This window comes from Heloderma suspectum, chromosome 7 (genome assembly GCF_057233095.1).
Source record: "Heloderma suspectum isolate Gila_16-S chromosome 7, 16-S_ref, whole genome shotgun sequence".
NCBI classification, from domain to species: Eukaryota; Metazoa; Chordata; class Lepidosauria; order Squamata; family Helodermatidae; genus Heloderma; species Heloderma suspectum.
The window spans coordinates 105,949,438-105,969,219 of record NC_139464.1 but is presented as its reverse complement, the minus strand read 5'-3'; the positions used below and the strand labels follow the sequence as shown (position 1 = coordinate 105,969,219).

General features: G+C 41.5%; 1 protein-coding gene across 1 annotated transcript in view; it reads right to left on the bottom strand.

Moving 5' to 3' along the window:
* The window catches only part of RELN (reelin), a 429,656-nt gene that overhangs the window by 104,955 nt on the left and 304,919 nt on the right, over nt 1-19,782 (bottom strand). The window contains exons 21-24 of the mRNA XM_084811492.1: nt 16,805-16,997; nt 15,663-15,775; nt 8,242-8,379; nt 6,643-6,829 (exon numbers count right to left, since the gene is read on the bottom strand). Of these exons, the coding sequence (XP_084667618.1) occupies nt 6,643-6,829; nt 8,242-8,379; nt 15,663-15,775; nt 16,805-16,997 (631 nt within the window). The remainder of the gene's footprint in view (nt 1-6,642; nt 6,830-8,241; nt 8,380-15,662; nt 15,776-16,804; nt 16,998-19,782) is intronic.

Below are 19,782 nucleotides of genomic sequence, written 5' to 3'. Positions count from 1 at the left end.
GTAGGGTTGGAAGGAGCCTACAAGGCCATTGAGTCCAACCCCCTGCTCAATGCAGGAATCCAAGTCAGAGCATCCCTGACAGATGGCTGCCCAGCCTTGTCTTGAACGCCTCCAGTGTGGGAGAGCCCACCACCTCCCTAAGTCATTGGTTCCATTGTCGTATTGCTCTAACAGTCAGGACATTTTTCCTGATGTTCAGCTGGAATCTGGCTTCCTGTAACTTGAGCCCATGATTCCGTGTCCTGCACTCTGGGATGATCGAGAAGAGATCCTGGCCTTCCTCTCTGTGACAACCTTTCAAGTATTTGAAGAGTGCTATCATATCTCCCCTCAGTCTTCTCTTCTCAAGGCTAAACATGCCCAGTTCTTTCAGTCTCTCTTCATAGGGCTTTGTTTCCAGTCCCCTGATCATCTTGGTTGCCCTCCTCTCAACCCTCTCCAGTTTGTCTACATCCTTCTTCAAGTGTGGTGCCCAGAACTGGACACAGTACTTCAGATGAGGCCTAACCAGTGCTGAGTAGACGGGAACTAGGACTTCCTGGGATTGGAAGCTATGCTACTATTAATGCAGCCCAAAAGAGCATTTGCCTTTTTTGCAGCCACATCACATTGTTGGCTCATATTCAGCTTGTGATCGACAACAATTCCAAGATCCTTCTCGCTTGTTGTGTTGTTGAGCCACATATCCCCCATCTTGTACTGTGAATTTGGTTTCTTTTTCCTAGGTGCAGAACTTGGCATTTATCCCTATTAAATGTCATTCTGTTGTTTTCTGCCCAGCGCTCCAGTCTATCCAGGTCACTTTGAATTTTGTTTCTGTCTTCCAAGGTATTAGCAATCCCGCCCAATTTTGTGTCATCTGCAAATTTGATCAGCATTCCCTGCACCTCCTCCTCCAAGTCATTCATAAAAATGTTGAAGTGCACTGGGCCCAGGACTGAGCCCTGTGGTACCCCACTCATTACCTCTCCCCAGTTTGAGAAGGTCCCATTGATAAGCACTCTTTGAGTCCAGTTCTGTAGCCAACTGTGGATCCACCAGATTGTTGTTTCATCTAGCCCACTTTGAGCTAGTTTGCTCATCAGGATATCATGGGGCACTCTGTCAAAAGCTTTGATGAAGTCGAGATATATGATATCCATAGCATTCCCACAGTCCACAAGGGAGGTTACTTGATCAAAAAATGAGACCAGATTCATCTGGCAGGACTTGTTTTTGACAAATCCATGTTGGCTTCGAGTAATCACTGCATTGTTTTCAAGGTGCTTACAGATGGATTGCTTTATCATCTGCTCTAGAATTTTCCCGGTGATTGATGTCAGACTGACTGGTCTGTAGTTCCCAGGTTCCTCCTTTTTACCCTTTTTGAAGATAGGGACAACATTAGCCCTCCTCCAGTCATCTGGCACTTCCCCCATCCTCCATGATTTCTCAAAGAGAATAGACAGTGGTTCTGAGAGTTCTTCTGCCAGTTCCTTTATTACTCTAGGATGCAGTTCATCTGGCCCCGGAGATTTGAACTCATTCAAAGTAATTACGTGTTCCTTGACCATATACCTATCGATCTCAAGCTGAAATCCTGCCCCTTCAGCTTGTACTTCGCCTTTGCCAGGGGGGTCATAGACCCTCTTTTGGGAGAAGACTGAGCCAAAGTAGGAATTGAGCACCTCTGCCTTTTCTTTGTCATCTGTTATCGTTTTGCCATCCTTATTTAATAGCTGAACCACCATTTCTTTCCTCTGCCTTTTACTATGCACGTAGCTGAAGAAAGCCTTTTTGTTGTTTTTAGCATCCTCGTTAACCTCAGCTCGTTTTCAGCTTTAGCCTTCCTGACGCCATCCCTGCAATTCTGGGCTACCTGCCTGTACTCTTCCTTTGTTACTTGGCCTTCTTTCCACTTCCTATATGTGTCCTTTTTTGTTTTCAGGTAATCCCTAAGTTTTTGTGAAGCCACATTTGCTTCTTCTGTTGTCTTCCACCTTTTCTTCTTGTTGGAATTGTTTGTAATGGTGCCTTGAGAATTTCCTTTTGTAAAAGCTCCCACCCATCTTGGACTCCTTTTCCCGCTAGCGTCGCTTGCCATGGGACCTTACTGATCATTGTTCTGAGTTTATTAAAATCAGCTTTCCTAAAAATCCAGGGTATGCGTTTGACTACACTCGGCTTTTGCTTCCCTTAGAACCAAGAACTCAAGTACAACATGGTAGCATTCCCCCAGAGTTCCTGTAACTGCTACTTTATCCACTAAGTCATCTCCGTTGGTTAGGATCAAGTCAAGGATAGTCGATCCTCTAGTTCCTTCCTCTACTTTCTGTAGGAGGAAGTTATCCACCACACAAGTCAGGAATTTCCTGGAGGGGCCATGTTTTGCAGAACTTGTCTCCCAATAAATATCGGGGAAACTGAAGTCCCCCATTACTACTACATCATGCTTCCTTGAAACATTGGCTATTTGCTTTTCAAAAGTTTCATCTTCGTCTTCTCCTTGATTGGGTGGCTGGTAGTAGACTCCGACCACCAGGTTCCTTTTATTCTTTGCTCCATTTATTTTAACCCAGGTGCTCTCGATGGGCCTACCAAGCTCATCCTCCTGTAATTCTGTGCAGAGATATGTATTTTTCACATACAATGCAACCTCACCGCCCTTTCTGTTCCTCCTGTTCTTTTTGAACAAGTTATATCCTTCAATTGCTGTATTCCAGTCATGCAAGTCATCCCACCAAGTCTCAGTTATAGCTAACAAGTCATAATTTCCCTCCTGTATTAAGCGTTCAAGTTCGTTCTGTTTGTTTCCCATACTCTGGGCATTAGTATATAGATATAGTATAGATATATGGTATATTAGTATATAGTATTATGTACCAAAAACAGCTAAAGAAGTCCATAGATCATAAGTAGCTCAACTGACTTTCTCCTTTTACAAATGGTTTTTCCTCTGATCCAAGTTAATCTACCATTAACACAGTATAGATCAGGAATGGGAAGAAGGCGAGCAATGGTTCATGACTGGATTACTGGCCAATATTTGGTAGAGCACCTAGTGCTGGTATTCTTGCAAATAATACTGGAGTAGGTGAACCTTGATTTGATCTAGTAAGGCACTTCTCATGTTTTTAGGCAATAGTATATACTCAGAATCAATGTTGTTGTTGTTGTTTATTCATTCAGTCACTTCTGACTCTTCGTGACTTCATGGACCAGCCCACACCAGCGCTTCCTGTCAGCCGTCGCCACCCCCAGCTCCCCCAAGGTCGAGTCCGTCACCTCCAGAATATCATCCATCCATCTTGCCCTTGGTCGGCCCCTCTTCCTTTGGCCTTCCACTTTCCCCAGCATCAGCATCTTCTCCAGGGTATCCTGTCTTCTTATTATGTGGCCAAAGTACTTCAGTTTTGCCTTTAATATCATTCCCTCAAGTGAGCAGTCTGGCTTTATTTCCTGGAGTATGGACTGGTTTGATCTTCTTGCAGTCCAAGGCACTCAAAATTTTCCTCCAACACCACAGTTCAAAAGCATCTATCTTCCTTCGCTCAGCCTTCCTTATGGTCCAGCTCCTGCAGCCATAGGTTACTATGGGGAATACCATTGCTTTAACTATGCAGACCTTTGTTGTCAGTGTGATGTCTCTGCTCTTAACTATTTTATCAAGATTTGTCATTGCTCTCCTCCCAAGAAGTAAACGTCTTCTGATTTCCTGGCTGCAGTCAGCGTCTGCAGTAATCTTTGCGCCTAGAAAGACAAAGTCTGTCACCGCCTCCACGTTTTCTCCCTCTGTTTGCCAGTTATTAATCAAGCTGGTTGCCATAATCTTGGTTTTTTTGAGGTTTAACTGCAACCCAGCTTTTGCACTTTCTTCTTTCACCTTCATCATAAGGTTCCTCAGCTCCTCCTCACTTTCAGCCATCAAAGTGGTATCATCCGCATACTGGAGATTGTTAATGTTTCTTCCAGCGATTTTAACTCCAGCCTTGGATTCATCAAGCCCAGCACGTCGCATGATGTGTTCTGCGTACAGATTGAATAGGTAGAGTGAGAGTATACAACCCTGCCGTACTCCTGTCCCAATCTTAAACCAGTCCATTGTTCCATGGTCTGTTCTTACCATTGCTACTTGGTCATTATACAGATTCCTCAGGAGGCAGACAAGATGATTTGGTATCCCCATACCACCAAGAACTTGCCACAATTTGTTATGATCCACACAGTCAAAGGCTTTAGAATAGTCAATAAAACGGAAATAGATGTTTTTCTGAAACTCCCTGGCTTTCTCCATTATCCAGCGGATATTGGCAATTTGGTCTCTAGTTCCTCTGCCTTTTCTAAACCCAGCTTGTACATCTGGCAATTCTCATTCCATGAATTGCTGGAGTCTACCTTGCAAGATCTTGAGCATTACCTTACTGGCATGTGAAATAAGTGCCGCTGTTCGATAGTTTGAACATTCTTTAACGTTCCCCTTTTTTGGTATGGGGATATAGGTTGATTTTTACCAATCTGGGGGCTATTCTTGTGTTTTCCAAATTTGCTGGCATATGGCATGCATCACCTTGACAGCATCATCTCGCAAGATTTTAAACAGTTCAGCTGGGATACCGTCGTCTCCTGCTGCCTTGTTATTAGCAATGCTTCTTAAGGCCCATTCAACCTCACTCTTCAGGATGTCTGGCTCCAACTCACTGACCACACTGTCAAATCTATCCCCGATATTATTATCCTTCCTATACAGATCTTCCGTATATTCTTGCCACCTTTTCTTGATCTCTTCTGCTTCTGTTAGGTCCTTGCCATCTTTGTTTTTGATCATACCCATTTTTGCCTGGAATTTACCTCCGATGTTTCTAATTTTCTGGAAGAGGTCTTTTGTCCTTCCTATTCTATTATCTTCTTCCACTTCCGTGCATTGCTTGTTTAAAAATAATTCCTTATCTCTGCTGGCTAACCTCTGGAATTTTGCATTTAATTGGGCATATCTCCCCCTATCACTGTTGCCTTTTGCTTTCCTTCTTTCTTGGGCTACTTCCAGCGTCTCAGCAGACAGCCATCTTGCCTTCTTGTTTTTCTTTTTCTTTGGGACGTTTTTTGTTGCCGCCTCCTGAACAATGTTGCAAACTTCTGTCCATAGTTCTTCTGGGGCCCTATCTACTAAATCTAGTCCCTTAAATCTATTCTTCACCTCCACTGCATATTCATTAGGAATATTTGTGAGCTCATATCTAACTGATCTGTGGGTCTTCCCTATTCTCTTTAGTCTGATTCTAAATTGTGCAATAAGAAGTTTGTGATCTGAACTACAGTCAGCTCCAGGTCTTGTTTTTACCGACTGCATAGATGTCCGCCACCTTTGGCTACAAAGGATGTAGTCAATCTGATTTCGGTGTCGACCATCTGGTGAAGTCCATGTATAAAGTCGTCTCTTAGGTTGTTGGAAGGGAGTGTTTCTTATGCACAGTGAGTTGTCTTGGCAAAATGCTATCAGCCTATGTCCTGCTTCATTTTATTCTCCCAGACCATGCTTGCCTGTAATTCCAGGTGTCATTTGACTACCCACCTTAGCATTCCAGTCTCCTGAAATGAAAATAACATCTCTTTTTGGCATATTATCCAGTAGGTGCTGCAGATCCTCATAGAACTGATCTACTTCTGCTTCTTCAGCATCTGTTGTTGGGGTGTATATCTGGATCACTGTGATGTTAAATGGCTTATCCTGAATTTGAATTGAGATCATTCTATTGTTTTTTTGATTGTATCCAAGCACTGCTTTATTATGCTTTAATAATATAATAATATATTTTTAATAATATAATGCTTTATTATTAATTATGAAGGCTACTCCATTTCTTCTGTGGTCCTCTTGTCCTCAGTAGTAGATCTGGTGGTCATCTGATGTGAAGTGGCCCATTCCATTCCATTTCAGTTCACTGACACCCAAAATGTCTATATTTAATCTTGACATCTCCCCAATAACCACATCCAATTTGCCCTGGCTCATAGATCTTACATTCCAGGTTCCTATGGTGTGTTGATCTTTAGAGCATCGGATTCGGCGTTCACCACCAGCACTGTCAGCCGCTAGCCGTCCTTTCGGCTTTGAGCTAGCTGCATCATCACATCTGGGGCTAGTTGAACTTATCCTCTGTTCCTCCCCAGTAGCATTTTGACCATCTTTCAACCTGGGAGTCCCATCTTCCGATGGTATACTGACATATCTCTGGTTGTACTGATCCATTTAGTTTTCATGGCAAGAATACTGGGGTGGGTTGCCGTTACCTTCCCCAGGGATCATATTTAGTCTGACCTCTCTACCATGACCTCTCCGTCTTGGGTGTCCCTTCATGATTTAGCTCATGGCGTCATTGAGGTGCTCAAGCTCCAGCACCACAACAAGGTAACGATCTCCTTTGCTGGAGCAGAATCAATGAGCATAGATTAATTAACAAAGATATTTATTCCTTAATTGTTCATTGATCCTGGGTATGCATTCCTGCTTTTTAAAGTTAGAACACATTGGTGGACCACAATGGTTGTAGTTTAAAATATAGACCATGCAAGATCGCTGTCGATAATCTAAACTCAGTTTTAATTGTATATCATACCGTTAACTTCCTTCTTAGTTACATGATTCAGTTTAATTATCACATATACCTGGTTGAAATAGAGAGAGGATCCAGATGAGATGATCCCACAGCCTTGCTCTGGTTTTACAATCCCTCCACCAATCACTTCCTGCCATTCTGTCTCCAAACTGTTTGGATTCTCAAAATCAGACATTATTGTTGAAGGCAGATTATTTTCAGGATGACATTCAGTGCCTCGATATCCTGAATCACACCTGCAGAAAAGCACAAACACATTGGGTACTCATGTACACATCTGTATACGAGCAACTTTGGCCCATGGATATGAGACTAACATAAGATCATAAGAAGAGCCCTGCCGGATCAGACCAAGGTCCATCTAGTCCAGCATTCTGTTCACACAGTGGCCAACCAGAAACCCACGAGCAGGACATGAGTGCAACAGCACCCTTCCACCCAAGTTCCTCAGCAACTAGTATATATAGGCACACTGCCTCCGATATTGAAGGTAGCATATAGCCATCAGGCCTTATCCTCCATGAATTTGTCTGATCCCCTTTTAAAGCCATTCAAATTTCTGGCCATCACTACATCCTGTGGGAGTGAATTCCATAGTTTAACTATGCACTGTGTGAAGCAGTACTTCCTTTGTCTGTCCTGCATCTCCCACCAATCAGCTTCGTGGGATGACCCTAGGTTCTAGTATTATGAGAGAGGCGGAAAAATGTCTCCTTTTTCATGTTCTCCACACCATGCATAATTTTGTACACCTCTATCATGTTTCCCCTTATGCCTTTTTTCTAAGCTAAACAATCCCAGATGGTGTAACCTTTCTTCATAGGGGAGTTGCTCCAGCCCCTTGATCTTTTAGTTGCCCTTTTCTGCACTTTGTCAAACTCGACAATATCCTCTTTTAGGTGCGGTGACCAGAACCGTATACAGTATTCTAAGTGTGATCACACCATCAGTTTGTATAAGGGGAGAATGATATTGGCAGTGTTATTTTCAGTTGCTTTCCTAATTATGCCTAACATGGAATTTGCCTTTTTCACAGCTGCTGCACACTGGGTCGACATTTTCTCAGTGCATGAAAGGAGCAGAATCATGGTTTGTGTCATTACCCATATTGTACGCCTGACCCAAATCTGTAGTGTGTATTACTCAAGCCACCTCCTCTAGAATAGTTTCATCAGGAATGATGGGTAAACAACCTGAAGCTCTCTTATATTTGAGCAATGTACCTTTGCCCATACTGTCCCAAATGTAGCATCAGAAAGCCATGTTGTGATGAATCGCAGTTCTACCATGGGCATGCTATAACACTACACTTTATTTAGTTATTCTGATATGTGCTGATCTCTTTATACCAGGTGTCCTTAGGCATATCCTAACAATGGGCTATTATTCTTAGTGTAAGACAACACCTGGCATTGGTTCCTTAATTTTCTCATTAACCTTGCTTCCCCTGTTTTTATCAGTACGGGATACACTGCATGCCTTTGTAATGGGATACAATCATAAGAACAAGTATGACTAAGCAGAGAAGACTAATCTAGGGACTTGTGGAACAAATAACTGCAAAGCCTGTTGCCTTTTGGAACAAATAACTGCAAATTACTGGAACATGAACAACAACCCATCCACTATAACAGCAAACACGCAGTACCTGCAAACACCATGGTCACACCAGCCATGACCACTGCACATGCTTGGGCACTGTTGCCCAATGTAGATGTTGTCTAAAGCCCATTCATCTTGTATGGTGTAGTAGCATTGACTCCAACGGAAACGTGTAGCACTAGACCTTAAATGCAATTAAATATTGTGTTGTCATTAATATAGCATTTTGTATATGAGCCTGCAAAATAAAGCAGAACTGTTCAAAAGAGAAATATTTAAGCTGGTATTCAGCTTAAAACATTTCATGTACTGGACACACAATACAGGTATTCACCATTAGGAGAGAGAAATTGATTTTCTGAATTTAAACCATTTGATGTAGAGGGTGAAAAAATTAGCAACACATGTTTATGTAACTGAGAAGTGTTGTAAGGACACTCTATGTCCTTTATGTTTTCTTGAACCAAGATTCATTTTTCAAAATTATATTTATACAGGTAAAGCAATGTCTTCCATTCAATAACAATTTTGAGGTTTGTAAGTAGCAACTAATGAAGTTTGATGAGTTTTGGAACGGAAGAAATGTACTTTAAAAACTACACTGTGGTATATGGTCTGTGAAGCGTTAAAAGCAGATTGGCTGTAACCACCACTCCTGCCCACAGTCAGTCCTGTGTTTGTGAGCCTTACTGCCACTAGTCTTTGTTACCTCTTTAATACAGCTTTTTAACTGTTCTCCAGAAATCTGCTGTGGTGCCTGATCAACAGGGAGGTCTGCAATCATGTGAATAGTTGGACAAGGGATTCATAGAAGAATATTACATTCACCAATATAACTACCAATGTGTTTTCACACTTTTCCTGTATATTTTCCTAAACATCTTTACAGTCCTGTACCAATGAAGATTTAGATGGACGCTAGTCTTCTGAGCAATTAAAGATTATTTCAATCACAGATCACCACTAGTTCAGGAAACTAAGATTTTAACAGAGCCCACAAGAAAAAATTATAATCTCGAAACTGTAACGTCCAAGGCATTTACTGTGGAGAATTCCTGCTAAAGGCATAATAATTTTATATACTCTCAAGGAGCCCTGTAATGGGTTCACAAGATCACATCCATTTCAGAGATTAATATTAAAAGCATGGGAAGATCCACTCTTTTATCAGTCTTTAGTCACTCTGATTATGTAGACAAAAAGGCAATTTAAGAGGTTAAGGATAATCAATCCATGTTAATAAGCTACACATCCTGATAAATACTACTGATGCAATATCAGTGGAAGAATTAAAGTACCCATTCCCAATAATGTTGTTTATAGCTTTGGCTTAAAATCAATACAAATGGTTCCAATTTACCTTTATTGCCCCCAACATTTTAAAAGTGAAACTGAATTAAAATGAACTTTTCACCCTGAACAGCAATTAGTTGGTCCATCCTCAAGTGCTGTTCTGCAAGGTAAAATGTTTGATGTGTCCTTACAAATGCAGAGTTAATGTGTATGGCCACTTCTCTAGATTTAATGTTCTCTGAACACCAAATGCATTCACAGGTTAGATCATAATGGTTATGAATGACTCATTGCAGTTGATCACATCCCTAACTCATATGTTAAGGAGTCCCTAACTACGCATAGTCACAACAGCCCATAAATGTCCAGAGTGAGCCTTTACCGTTTATCTTGTCAATGATTTGAAGATAAAGGGTCATTGATTCCTGTCCTAGAAGTCCTTTATTATCTTAGAATGGTGTTTTCAGAAGATACTGTGGTACACCAAAACAGAGACACAGCTCACTAAACAAATTGCATGTACATCGTTGTGGTCAGAATAGGCTAACTGCAAGCTGTATCGTCTCAGATCCAATGAGAAACATTAAAATGTTTTCTTACTAGTCAAATGCTGTAGTACGTTTCTTTCTTTTTGAACTACAAGAGAAGAGCTTTACACTGTTTTAATTATTCTAAGTTGTTGATCTGGACATTGCTTCATTTTTTAAAGTAATAGTGATGGAAATAATACCATTAAAAATAATAACTGGAGATGCGTCAGATAATTCAAAGGCACAAAATGTACTGTAATCAATGAAAACAGAAGTTATACTCTTAAATTTTTGCTTTATTTGTACAATCAGGGCCAGAAGTATTGGAACAAGGATACCTGTTTTGGCAGTTGGCCTCTGTACACCACCACATTGAAGTTGAAAGGAAACACACCCAGATGGGAGTGAAGTCAGGACTTTCAGCTGTAATTCAAGGGGTGTGACAAAAGTGGGGCAGTAACCATTCAGGAAGGACAGCCAGTGGCATACACACGCCCTCGTCATTGGTGGCTCATAAGTAATGGAACAAACCAACATCATTTCAAACTTAAGGATCGCCTTTAATACCTGGATGAAAATCGTTTGCAGGCAATGACTGCCTGAAGTCTGGAACCCATGGACATGACCAAATGCTGAGTTTCCTCCCTCGAGATGCTTTGCCAGGCCTTTACTGCAGCTGCCTTCAGCTGCTGCTTGTTTGTGGGTCTTTCTGCCTTCAGTCTTGTCTTCAGTAAATGAAAAGCATGCTCTATTGGGTCGAGATCCAGTGACTGACTTGGCCATTGAAGAACATCCCACTTCTTTGCCTGGAGAAACTCTTGGGTAGCTTTTGCTGTATGTTTTGGGTCATTATCCATCTGAAATATGAAGTGGCGTCCTATCAGTTTGGCAGCATTCGGCTGAATCTGAGCAGAAAGTATAGCCCTATACACTTCAGAATTCATCCTGCTGCTTTTATCAGCAGCTCCATTGGCAGCCATATATGCCCATGCCATAACACTGCCTCCACCATGTTTGACAGATGATGTGGTATGCTTTGGATCATGAGCTGATCCTTTCCTTCTCCATACTTTTCTCCTCCCATCATTCTGGTACAAGTTTATCTTGGTTTCATCAGTCCAAAGAATCTTATTTCAGAACTGGGTAGGCCTTTTTAGGTGTTTGCTGGCAAAGGCTAATCTGGCCTGTCTGTTCTTGAGCATTACCAGTGGTTTGCACCTGGTTGTGAAGCCTCTGTATTTACATTCATAAAGCCGTCTCTTGACTGTAGATGTTGACAATGACATGCCTACCTCCTCAAGAGCATTCTTGACCTGGCTAGATGTTGTGAAAGGGTTCCTCTTCACCATGAGCAGAATTCTGCAGTCATCCACTTTAGTTGTCTTCCGTGGTCTTACAGGCCTTTTGCTGTTGCTGAGCAGTTAATTCCTTCTTTTTCAGGATGTTCCAAACTGCTGTATTGGCTACTCCCACTGTTTTTGCTATCTCTCTGATGGATTTATTTTGTTTCCTCAGCCTAATGATGGCCTCCTTCACTCGCATGGACACCTCTTTGGAGCTCATGCTGGGAGTTCCAGTGAACAGCTACCAAATGCAAATGTAACACTCAGAACCTCCTCCAGGCCTTTTATCTGCTTGATTGGTCATGGGGCACCCAGGAAACAGGCCACACCTGGCCATGCAGCTGCTTGTCAGCCATTTGTTCCATTACTTATGAGCCACCAACAATGGGGGCGTGTGTATGCCACTGGCTGTACTTCCTGAATGGTTACTGCCCCACTTTTGTCAGACCCCTTGAATTACAGCTGAAAGTCCTGACTTCGCTCCCATCTGGGTGTGTTTCCTTTCAACTTCAATGTGGTGGTGTACGAAGGCCAACTGCCAAAACAGTTATCTTTGTTCCAATATTTCTGGCCCTGACTGTATGTTAGGACAATCTTTACAAGTGTGACAACTATGGATAAATTCCAGGAACATGTTTTCAGTAGCAACAAGTCATACGGTGTAGGGCAGCCTTGCCCAACCTAATGCCTCCAGATGTTTTGGGTTACAACTTCTAGGATTCTCATCCATCCGCCATACTGGCTGGGGCTGATGGGAGGGCATCTAGAGGGCTGTTAGGTAAGCCTGTGTAGGGTATCGGTGGAAAATCTGTGGCACAGATGTGGTGGTGGTGGCAGTCCTGGACTGAATCATGAGGGCCTATAGACCTGGCTATGGCACTGAACCAGCCTGTACACTTGTTTGGTCCTTTGACATTCCCTGTTTCAGTAGATCAGAGGGAAAGCTACATAAAAGCAGGGCACCTGCATATGTGCCACAGAGTGGATTTTATTTCGGACACCTTCTAACTAGGTTGGTCAACATTAGCTGTAGAGTAAAGAGGCTCTTCAGTAGTTCAGCACTGGAAATCCAGCAGGAAACTTTAGTCAAGGAATGTACGGGAGCGCTCCAATCCAGAAAAAAATAATCTCCAAGGTCTGATAAAATGCAGCTTATAAAATACAGAGAAAGGTATATACCAGTCAGCCCATCATCTTGTCATCTAAATATGAAATACATGTCATCACATGGTGCTAGTGAGAAAGATTATTTATGCAATTCTGACCCCAAAATTATGTGAAGGGAAGACTGCTTTGATAACCCCCTGCATTTATCTGGGATAGTTTTTGAAGAATTGTTGGCGAAACATACATGAATGAGTATTCTGACACTTCCATGTGGCAGTAAAAAATTAGAGAAGGTTTTCCTCTGAACTGGGCCTTGCTTTATAGAAACTGATTAGGGAGTCACCTGCAAATAAAGGCTTCCTATTTTTATATTCGAACCATTGGTTTCTCAGTTGTTACTATAACCATTGCACTTTCTATAATGCAGGTGTGATGCTGCTGTGTCTGTATCAAGTGAAGTGAGTCAGTTCAACACAGACTCCAGGGAGATACATCGAAAATTCTCATGAAAAATTACCAAATGGTCTGAGTAATAAAATAAGTCACACAGTTAGATTGTGACATAGATGAAAATACATTTTGACAAATACAGGAAGGAATTAGTTCCCACTCCTTAAAAGTAACAAAAATAATATTCTCCCTTCTCCAAAGTTTAACTCTCCCTCATATTTTGAAAGCTGCACTGTACCTCCAGATGACAACAGCATATGAAGATTCCTGTATCTAGCACAGTAATTAACAATTTTTAAACGGACTGGCCACATTGATTAAGAAACTAAAAATGAAAGGGTGAGTGCCAGTTGCATTCTTACTGATCAAGTTTGGTTGCCTGGACAATCACCATTTGGCTAATTCATAGAACAAGACCGTATGGCAATATCCAAGTTTTGTTCAAACATGAATGAGAATGCTCAATTGGTCACATTTGCTAATTTACTATTTTATGTTTTGCATGGCAAAAAAATACTTTTCCTGCCCAGGATAATCTTGTTTTGGCTCCCTCACTTAATTTCATGTTGAGTCAAGTTGATGTCAAATTTAAGCATTCATTATATCTTTACAGCCACAAAGTTTTAAAGGAAATTATCCCAATTTTCAAATATAACAAATAGCATCCATTTCAAGCAAACAAACTCTGTTTTCTTGATGAGCTTTCTGAATATGGATTTAACTTAATATAATGCTAGTTCTTTTCAAACTATAAGGAGAGCCTGAGGACCCAGGGCCAATGAAATTATATTTGCTACCTTCTGAGTTACTGTTAATTACATTTACCCAATTATCCTGCAACTCAGTCATTAGGTGTTGATTTGTTTATGAAGGCAGCCACTGGCAGCTGTTTGTATCTCATTAAACCCATTCTTATGTAAATGCCTTCCATAAAAGTGAAATTAATTTTCATCAGTGTTAGAAACGTATAATTCATGTACAATACAGTCCAGAGAGCAGGTGCGTCCAGCTGATATTTCCGAAGCAAGTTACCCATGCCACATATTTTCCAACACAGCAAATCTTGAGTAACACAAGGGCTCTTTAAAACCTTGTGTGCTCAGATACATCACGTTTACAGGTGCATATGTTGCTAAAAACAACAGGGCATTCAAGACAGCTTATGCCAAGGAAAGACACTGCCTGTTTAAACAGCATTTTGACTCACAGACAAGCACACAAATTATTTGAAGATAAGTTCTCCCTGCACTCAAATAAATGCAGCATCTCCCTGGTTTAATTGTTTACTTCTCCCTGCAGTGAAGGGAACATAGGAAGAATGTGGGATGGAGTGTATGTATTTGAGCCCTACTCCCAATCTCTGGATAAAACTGTGATATCAAATCAGATCCTTAGAGGTTTCAAACCAGCTGTTTACTTCCTAAAAATACACGACAATTTTTAATCTAGAGCACATATTATACTATAATGGCATCACTTGAAGAAAATATTAATTGATGAGGCATGTAACAGGAAAGAGGTGCATCCAAGATATTGGATCCAAGTACAGAGAAATGCCCAAAGACAGGAAAATGAAACTAGGTTATCTATCTTGGCCTGCATTCCAACTGCTGAGATGCGCTGAATTTGAAGATAAACAAAGAGTAATGCTAATTGATTCTTTTTTTCTCTATAGAAGGAAGCCACAAAGATTAAATATTTAACAGTGTATTATTTCAATAGTTTATATTGCTGAAAATAATATAGCTAAACAAAAATATGCATCAGCAAAAGTACTGTGATTACAAGATAGAAGAACAAAGTAGGAGGACTAACTGGTCATTTCTTTGTTTTGGAAATGAAAAACTTCCTTAAAATCTCTGCAGAAAAAATGAAACAGGTATCAAATATTTACAGAACCTAATGATTGATAAAAGTACTTGCACTATTTTTGTCATGCAAACCTAGTAAAAGCCCTTATAATTATGACTAATTCGGGACATGATCCACCCAAAGTTATGCTCTATCAAATCCCACTGATGTCGATTAAAGAGCTAAATGTGCACAAAATACCTCCAGTTGATGCCAAGGAGACTTAGAAGTACTTATGTTCAACTGGATTGTGTTTTGTGGGCCTCCTTGTCAAAAAGGAGAAGTTAGGCACTGATCCTGCAGTGACGTTGGACCCACATATCTCTGCAGCGTTCACTAGAGGATCTGGACTGTGTTAACTGATATTTTTCCAGCGCGAATGTTTCATATCTCTTACTTCCCTGAGTAGCAGGAAGTTACAGCACAGCTTTACAGGATCAAGATTTTGGGGGCGGGGGGAGTGGATGAGAATTGTAGACTTATGGTGTCTTTTGAAATAAACAATTTATTTTAAAATATACAGGTTGAAGAAGTATGCAGGGACATATCGATAGGGGTTAGTCATAAAGAAACATCAGAACCCCTAGAATCCAAACTCCAAAAACTAAGAACTGCTTTCTCTTTCTCTGCCCAAATCTGAACAGTCTGTATTCCAGGTTTCTTGATCCACACTCAGACTGGACTAACCAGTTTCAGAGCCTCTTCCAGTAATGAATTAGCATTTACTGCTAATGGCAAAATCAAAACTTCAAGAAACAGGATAGCATGGCTCATAACACTACTAAATGTAATTGGGTCATAAAGGTAATCCTGACACTCCCTATATTAGCTTGAAGAGATGGCAGGATCTGTTTTTTTAGGATAATATATTTAAAAAGCTAAGCAGTTGTTACCATGTTTTCTGAGGTAAAACGACTGTGATTCTCCTCCACTTTGTATATTCACTGGAATGATAGATACTTGCTGGTGTAAACTCCTGACAGCTAGGCATACTTGGAAGACACTCCTTAAGGGAAAAAACACAGCATACAGAGTATCAGGATTAATGTGAAGACAATGAAATGAATTTGGCTGTTATTGATGGATTGACTGATTAATTAATTAACATTTATAGCTCCTGGTATATTCTATACTATGGCTATACTTCAGCCACTAGGTTTTTGGGTCAGAACAACCAAAGCCTCTCATGAATGGAACTATAATAAAGTTGGCATGATCTGCTAGTGATGTGGTAAAGTTGCTTTGGAGGCTGGACTCTCTCCATGGGTCACCAGTGCATGAGCTGCAGGCAGATAGTGCATGCAATCCAGAAAAACTAAAGTGCACCTAAAATTCTGCTGAAATCAAGATAGGACTTAAATGAATGCTTGTCCAACAGTTTCCTATGTAGGCTTGCTACTTTTCCCTAGGCTGCAGCCCTTAAGATATGGTTGTATAAGGAACAGCATGTTATCATAATGTTATCATTATGTCTGAAAATAACAAGTCGTGATTAGTTTAATGTGATTATATACAATGTTAGTTCTACTTAGAATAGACTCACTTAAATTAATGGGCCTTAAGTTGGACTAACATTGGATACAACCCATGGTTTTTTAGCAAGCCAGAATAAGGGGGGGGGGGAAGCTTGATACTGGCTTGTTTCAATAAACCATAGTTTATTGCTTGCCTTCTCAGAAATAATAATAAACTACAGTTAGTGCTTGATAGGGAGCATATGCTTCCAATGTCCTCCTTGCTGCCATGCTGGAGGAGGGCACAAGAGAGGCAGATGCGTGAGCCTATGGTTTAGCAGTACGTCTGAACCAGGCCTATGATTGGCTAGGATTTTGGCCCAAACCATTTCTAGTGTTATCCTTTTAGCAAGGCCATGTTCCTTCGTTCATTTGTATTTCTGAAATAAAAACACTGAATGAACATCAACTATGTAGTTCTATCATTTCACTAACTGTATCATTAAAGCAAAATGTAGTTTAGTGTGTTTAATAATCATAGCATAATTTCACGAACAGATTTCTTCTTTGATTAGACTTACCTCTTGAACCAGATGCCAAGTAAGGCCATGGTTAGTGGAGTATTCCAATTTCACCTGGTTGTCCATGTGAGGAGTGTACTGCTGCCCACAGCCCATCACCAAGTTGAACTGTATCATATAGGATGCTCCAATTTGCATAGACTGTGTTTCCACATAGCGCATACTAGAAGCTAGTTTAGACTCTCCTGTGAAACTGAAAGGAAGAGGGTTGAAAATAAGGATTCACTTCTTAAATAGTTCAGAAACAGAAACTATGCATGACCATGGCACCTTTAGTTACAACTGCTGTTAGATTTTCTCACAGTATGAAAATCCACATGCATGAAGAAGTGAAGAACTGCAGTTTAGGCAACCACAAAACACAACCAATATTATAGATCAAGAAAACAATTAGTTGGATTTTGTATGCTGTTGGGTCAATGTGAATTGAGACAAGGAAGAAAATTGCAACAAAGAAGAAGAGTGGTAGAAAAATACTTTTAACACTGAAAGATGAAAAAGCTCCTTGAATACTTTATTTGTGGGAGAAAGGAGAAAAAACTGAGAGGAGGGGACCTCAACAGATGCTACGAAACATTTTATTGACATGAGCCTGAAATGTTTGGGAGTAAAATCTGTTGTGCTTTACAATGAACGAATTACTTAAGCAGAGTTTCCTAGCCCCTGTTGAGGTTCCAGCCATCCGGGTCCTTCCCCCGCCCCCCGTTTTTTGTATTGCCTTCCATTTTTTCTTCTTAAATGTTTTTCATAGCATTCCCTAGCATACAGGCATCAAAGCTTCATTCTTTCTCTTACTATTACTCGAGTAATTAATAATTATTCATTTATTTTCTGCAGAATCAATCCTATGAAACCATGCTTTCTGACACTTCTGTAATAAACAGACTAATCTTACTCCAGTAACTTTGCAGAGTTTTCTATAGAAACTTCTGCCTATAATGGTATCTTATGCAAAGCAAACAGGGATGTGTTGTCTGGATCGGCTTCACCTGTTTCTCAAAACCACACAAATCCCTCTTACTGTATGCTTTTCATGATGTGCTGAGAATGATGGATAAAATGGATAAAACCATTCCCAGAGCCCTAAAGATGCCCTGTTAGGGACTGTGAGTGGGCAATCTTTGCTTCCCAGCCCTTCCTTATCATCTCCCCATCCTGAATGAACAGTTTCTAAGGCACACCCTTGACATGCTAGGCCCTGCCCTAGCCGGAGTGCAGCAGGACTGATCACAGGGAGTTAGGCCTACTCCAAGCACTGGATCCAATGGACAAGATGATCCCCTGCGGTTGTGCTAGGAATTCTGCACCTGGGTCTGCATCAGGGGCAGCAACCTTTTTGGCCCTGAGGGACACAGGCAGTGCCAGGTTAAGGGCTGCACAGGTGCACACATCTGCACATCTGCACACACAAATACATTCTTACCCCCCACCCTCAACATTCTTAACCCCCACAGACACACACGCCCATCTCAGCATGCAGTGATGGGAGGGTTTAAATCTCCCCTCCTATCTGCTGAGATCAGGGGATGGGATTACTGAGGTGATCCAGATTGCTGGGAGGGGGACAAAGTTAAAGCCTCCCCTCCCCCAGTGATCCTGAGCCAGAGCCATGTCCCTGTTTCCTCACTGCTATTAGCAGTTAAGAAAACTGCGATCTCTGCATCAGGACTGCTGGGGGGGGGGGCAGGTTAAATTCTCTCCCTCCCTGCAGTGATCCTAGTTGCTGTTTCATGTGTAGACTCTACGTTATGTTGCCACTAAACAGTAAAGCATCAGCTCAGGCTCGTTCAACTAGGTTTATCCCATACTTTTCATGTTTTAGCCTACTTGTCAGGGTCTCCAGAGGAAGAACTTCATCTCAGGGTGTAGAACCAGAACTTAGGAGACACTCTTTTACACAAGGCCCATTCCCCCACCCCCTTGTGCAGGACAGAGTGCCTGACATTTAAAGCTTAGATTACTCCCTTCTCCCAGAGTATTTCTCTAGTCTCAATGTCTCTGACCTTCTAACTGGCCTCCACTACATGATTATTGCTCTTTCGCATGTGCTTCGAAAGTCTATTAATTATGAGGTTCCCTTCTCTGGGACTCTGAGACTAGAAAAAACCCATTTAGCACCTTCTGAGATACTGAGACTAGAAAAACACAGAGGGAAAAGGGAGTGGGTGGTCCTGGGGGAAATTATATGTCCCTGTACTTCTGGCACCTCATCCTGGAAGTTCATTTCCCCTCTAGAGGCCCTGAGAAAGAGTCTAAACCCCTAAAAGTTTGGGGCAAACCCAGAGGCCAGGCAAACCTAGCCAGCTGAAGTGTCTCATAAAAGAATGGAAAGTTGGACTTATTGTGAAGTGGTGTTCTGGACAGCAAGGGATGGAGCAGGCAGGAAAGGGTTATTTCTCACTTCTGTGGAAGTCAAGGCCAATGAAACAGACTTCTCGCCACCTAAAGGGGAGGAACCCCTCTCAGTTGTCAGGCTTGCTTCAGCTTAGGAAAAAAACTTGTCCAACTTTAACTGAGAAAATTAATGAACAACTTTGAAGAAGAGGGAAAAAATCACAGGACTGTGCAGCGGAGTCCCTAACTAACTATGGAGCACTGCACAAACATGAATACATCCCTTGTAGCCAACACCGTATGCCTAACAAACGTGGGTGGGGCTGCCTGCTCCATCCCTTGCTCACCAACACCACTTTCTAAGTCCAGCTGTCTGTTCTTGGTCAATGAGGGAGTGGAGCAGACAGGAAAGGGATGTCTCAAAGCTGAATCCTTTCATGGTCAACTGCATATACTACAGTACTTGCTGCAGGACCTATGTGTCAGGAACGCCTTGGCGGCCTCTCTCAGTAGATTCCAATAGCCAACTCAAGACACAGACAAAAGGGAATTCTTTTCAAAGCTTTAATCCCATTACAGCTTACTCTTTCAGATGCTAATCATCAGCAGCTAAAGCAAGGAACAGCAGCGTGGACTAAGCTTCA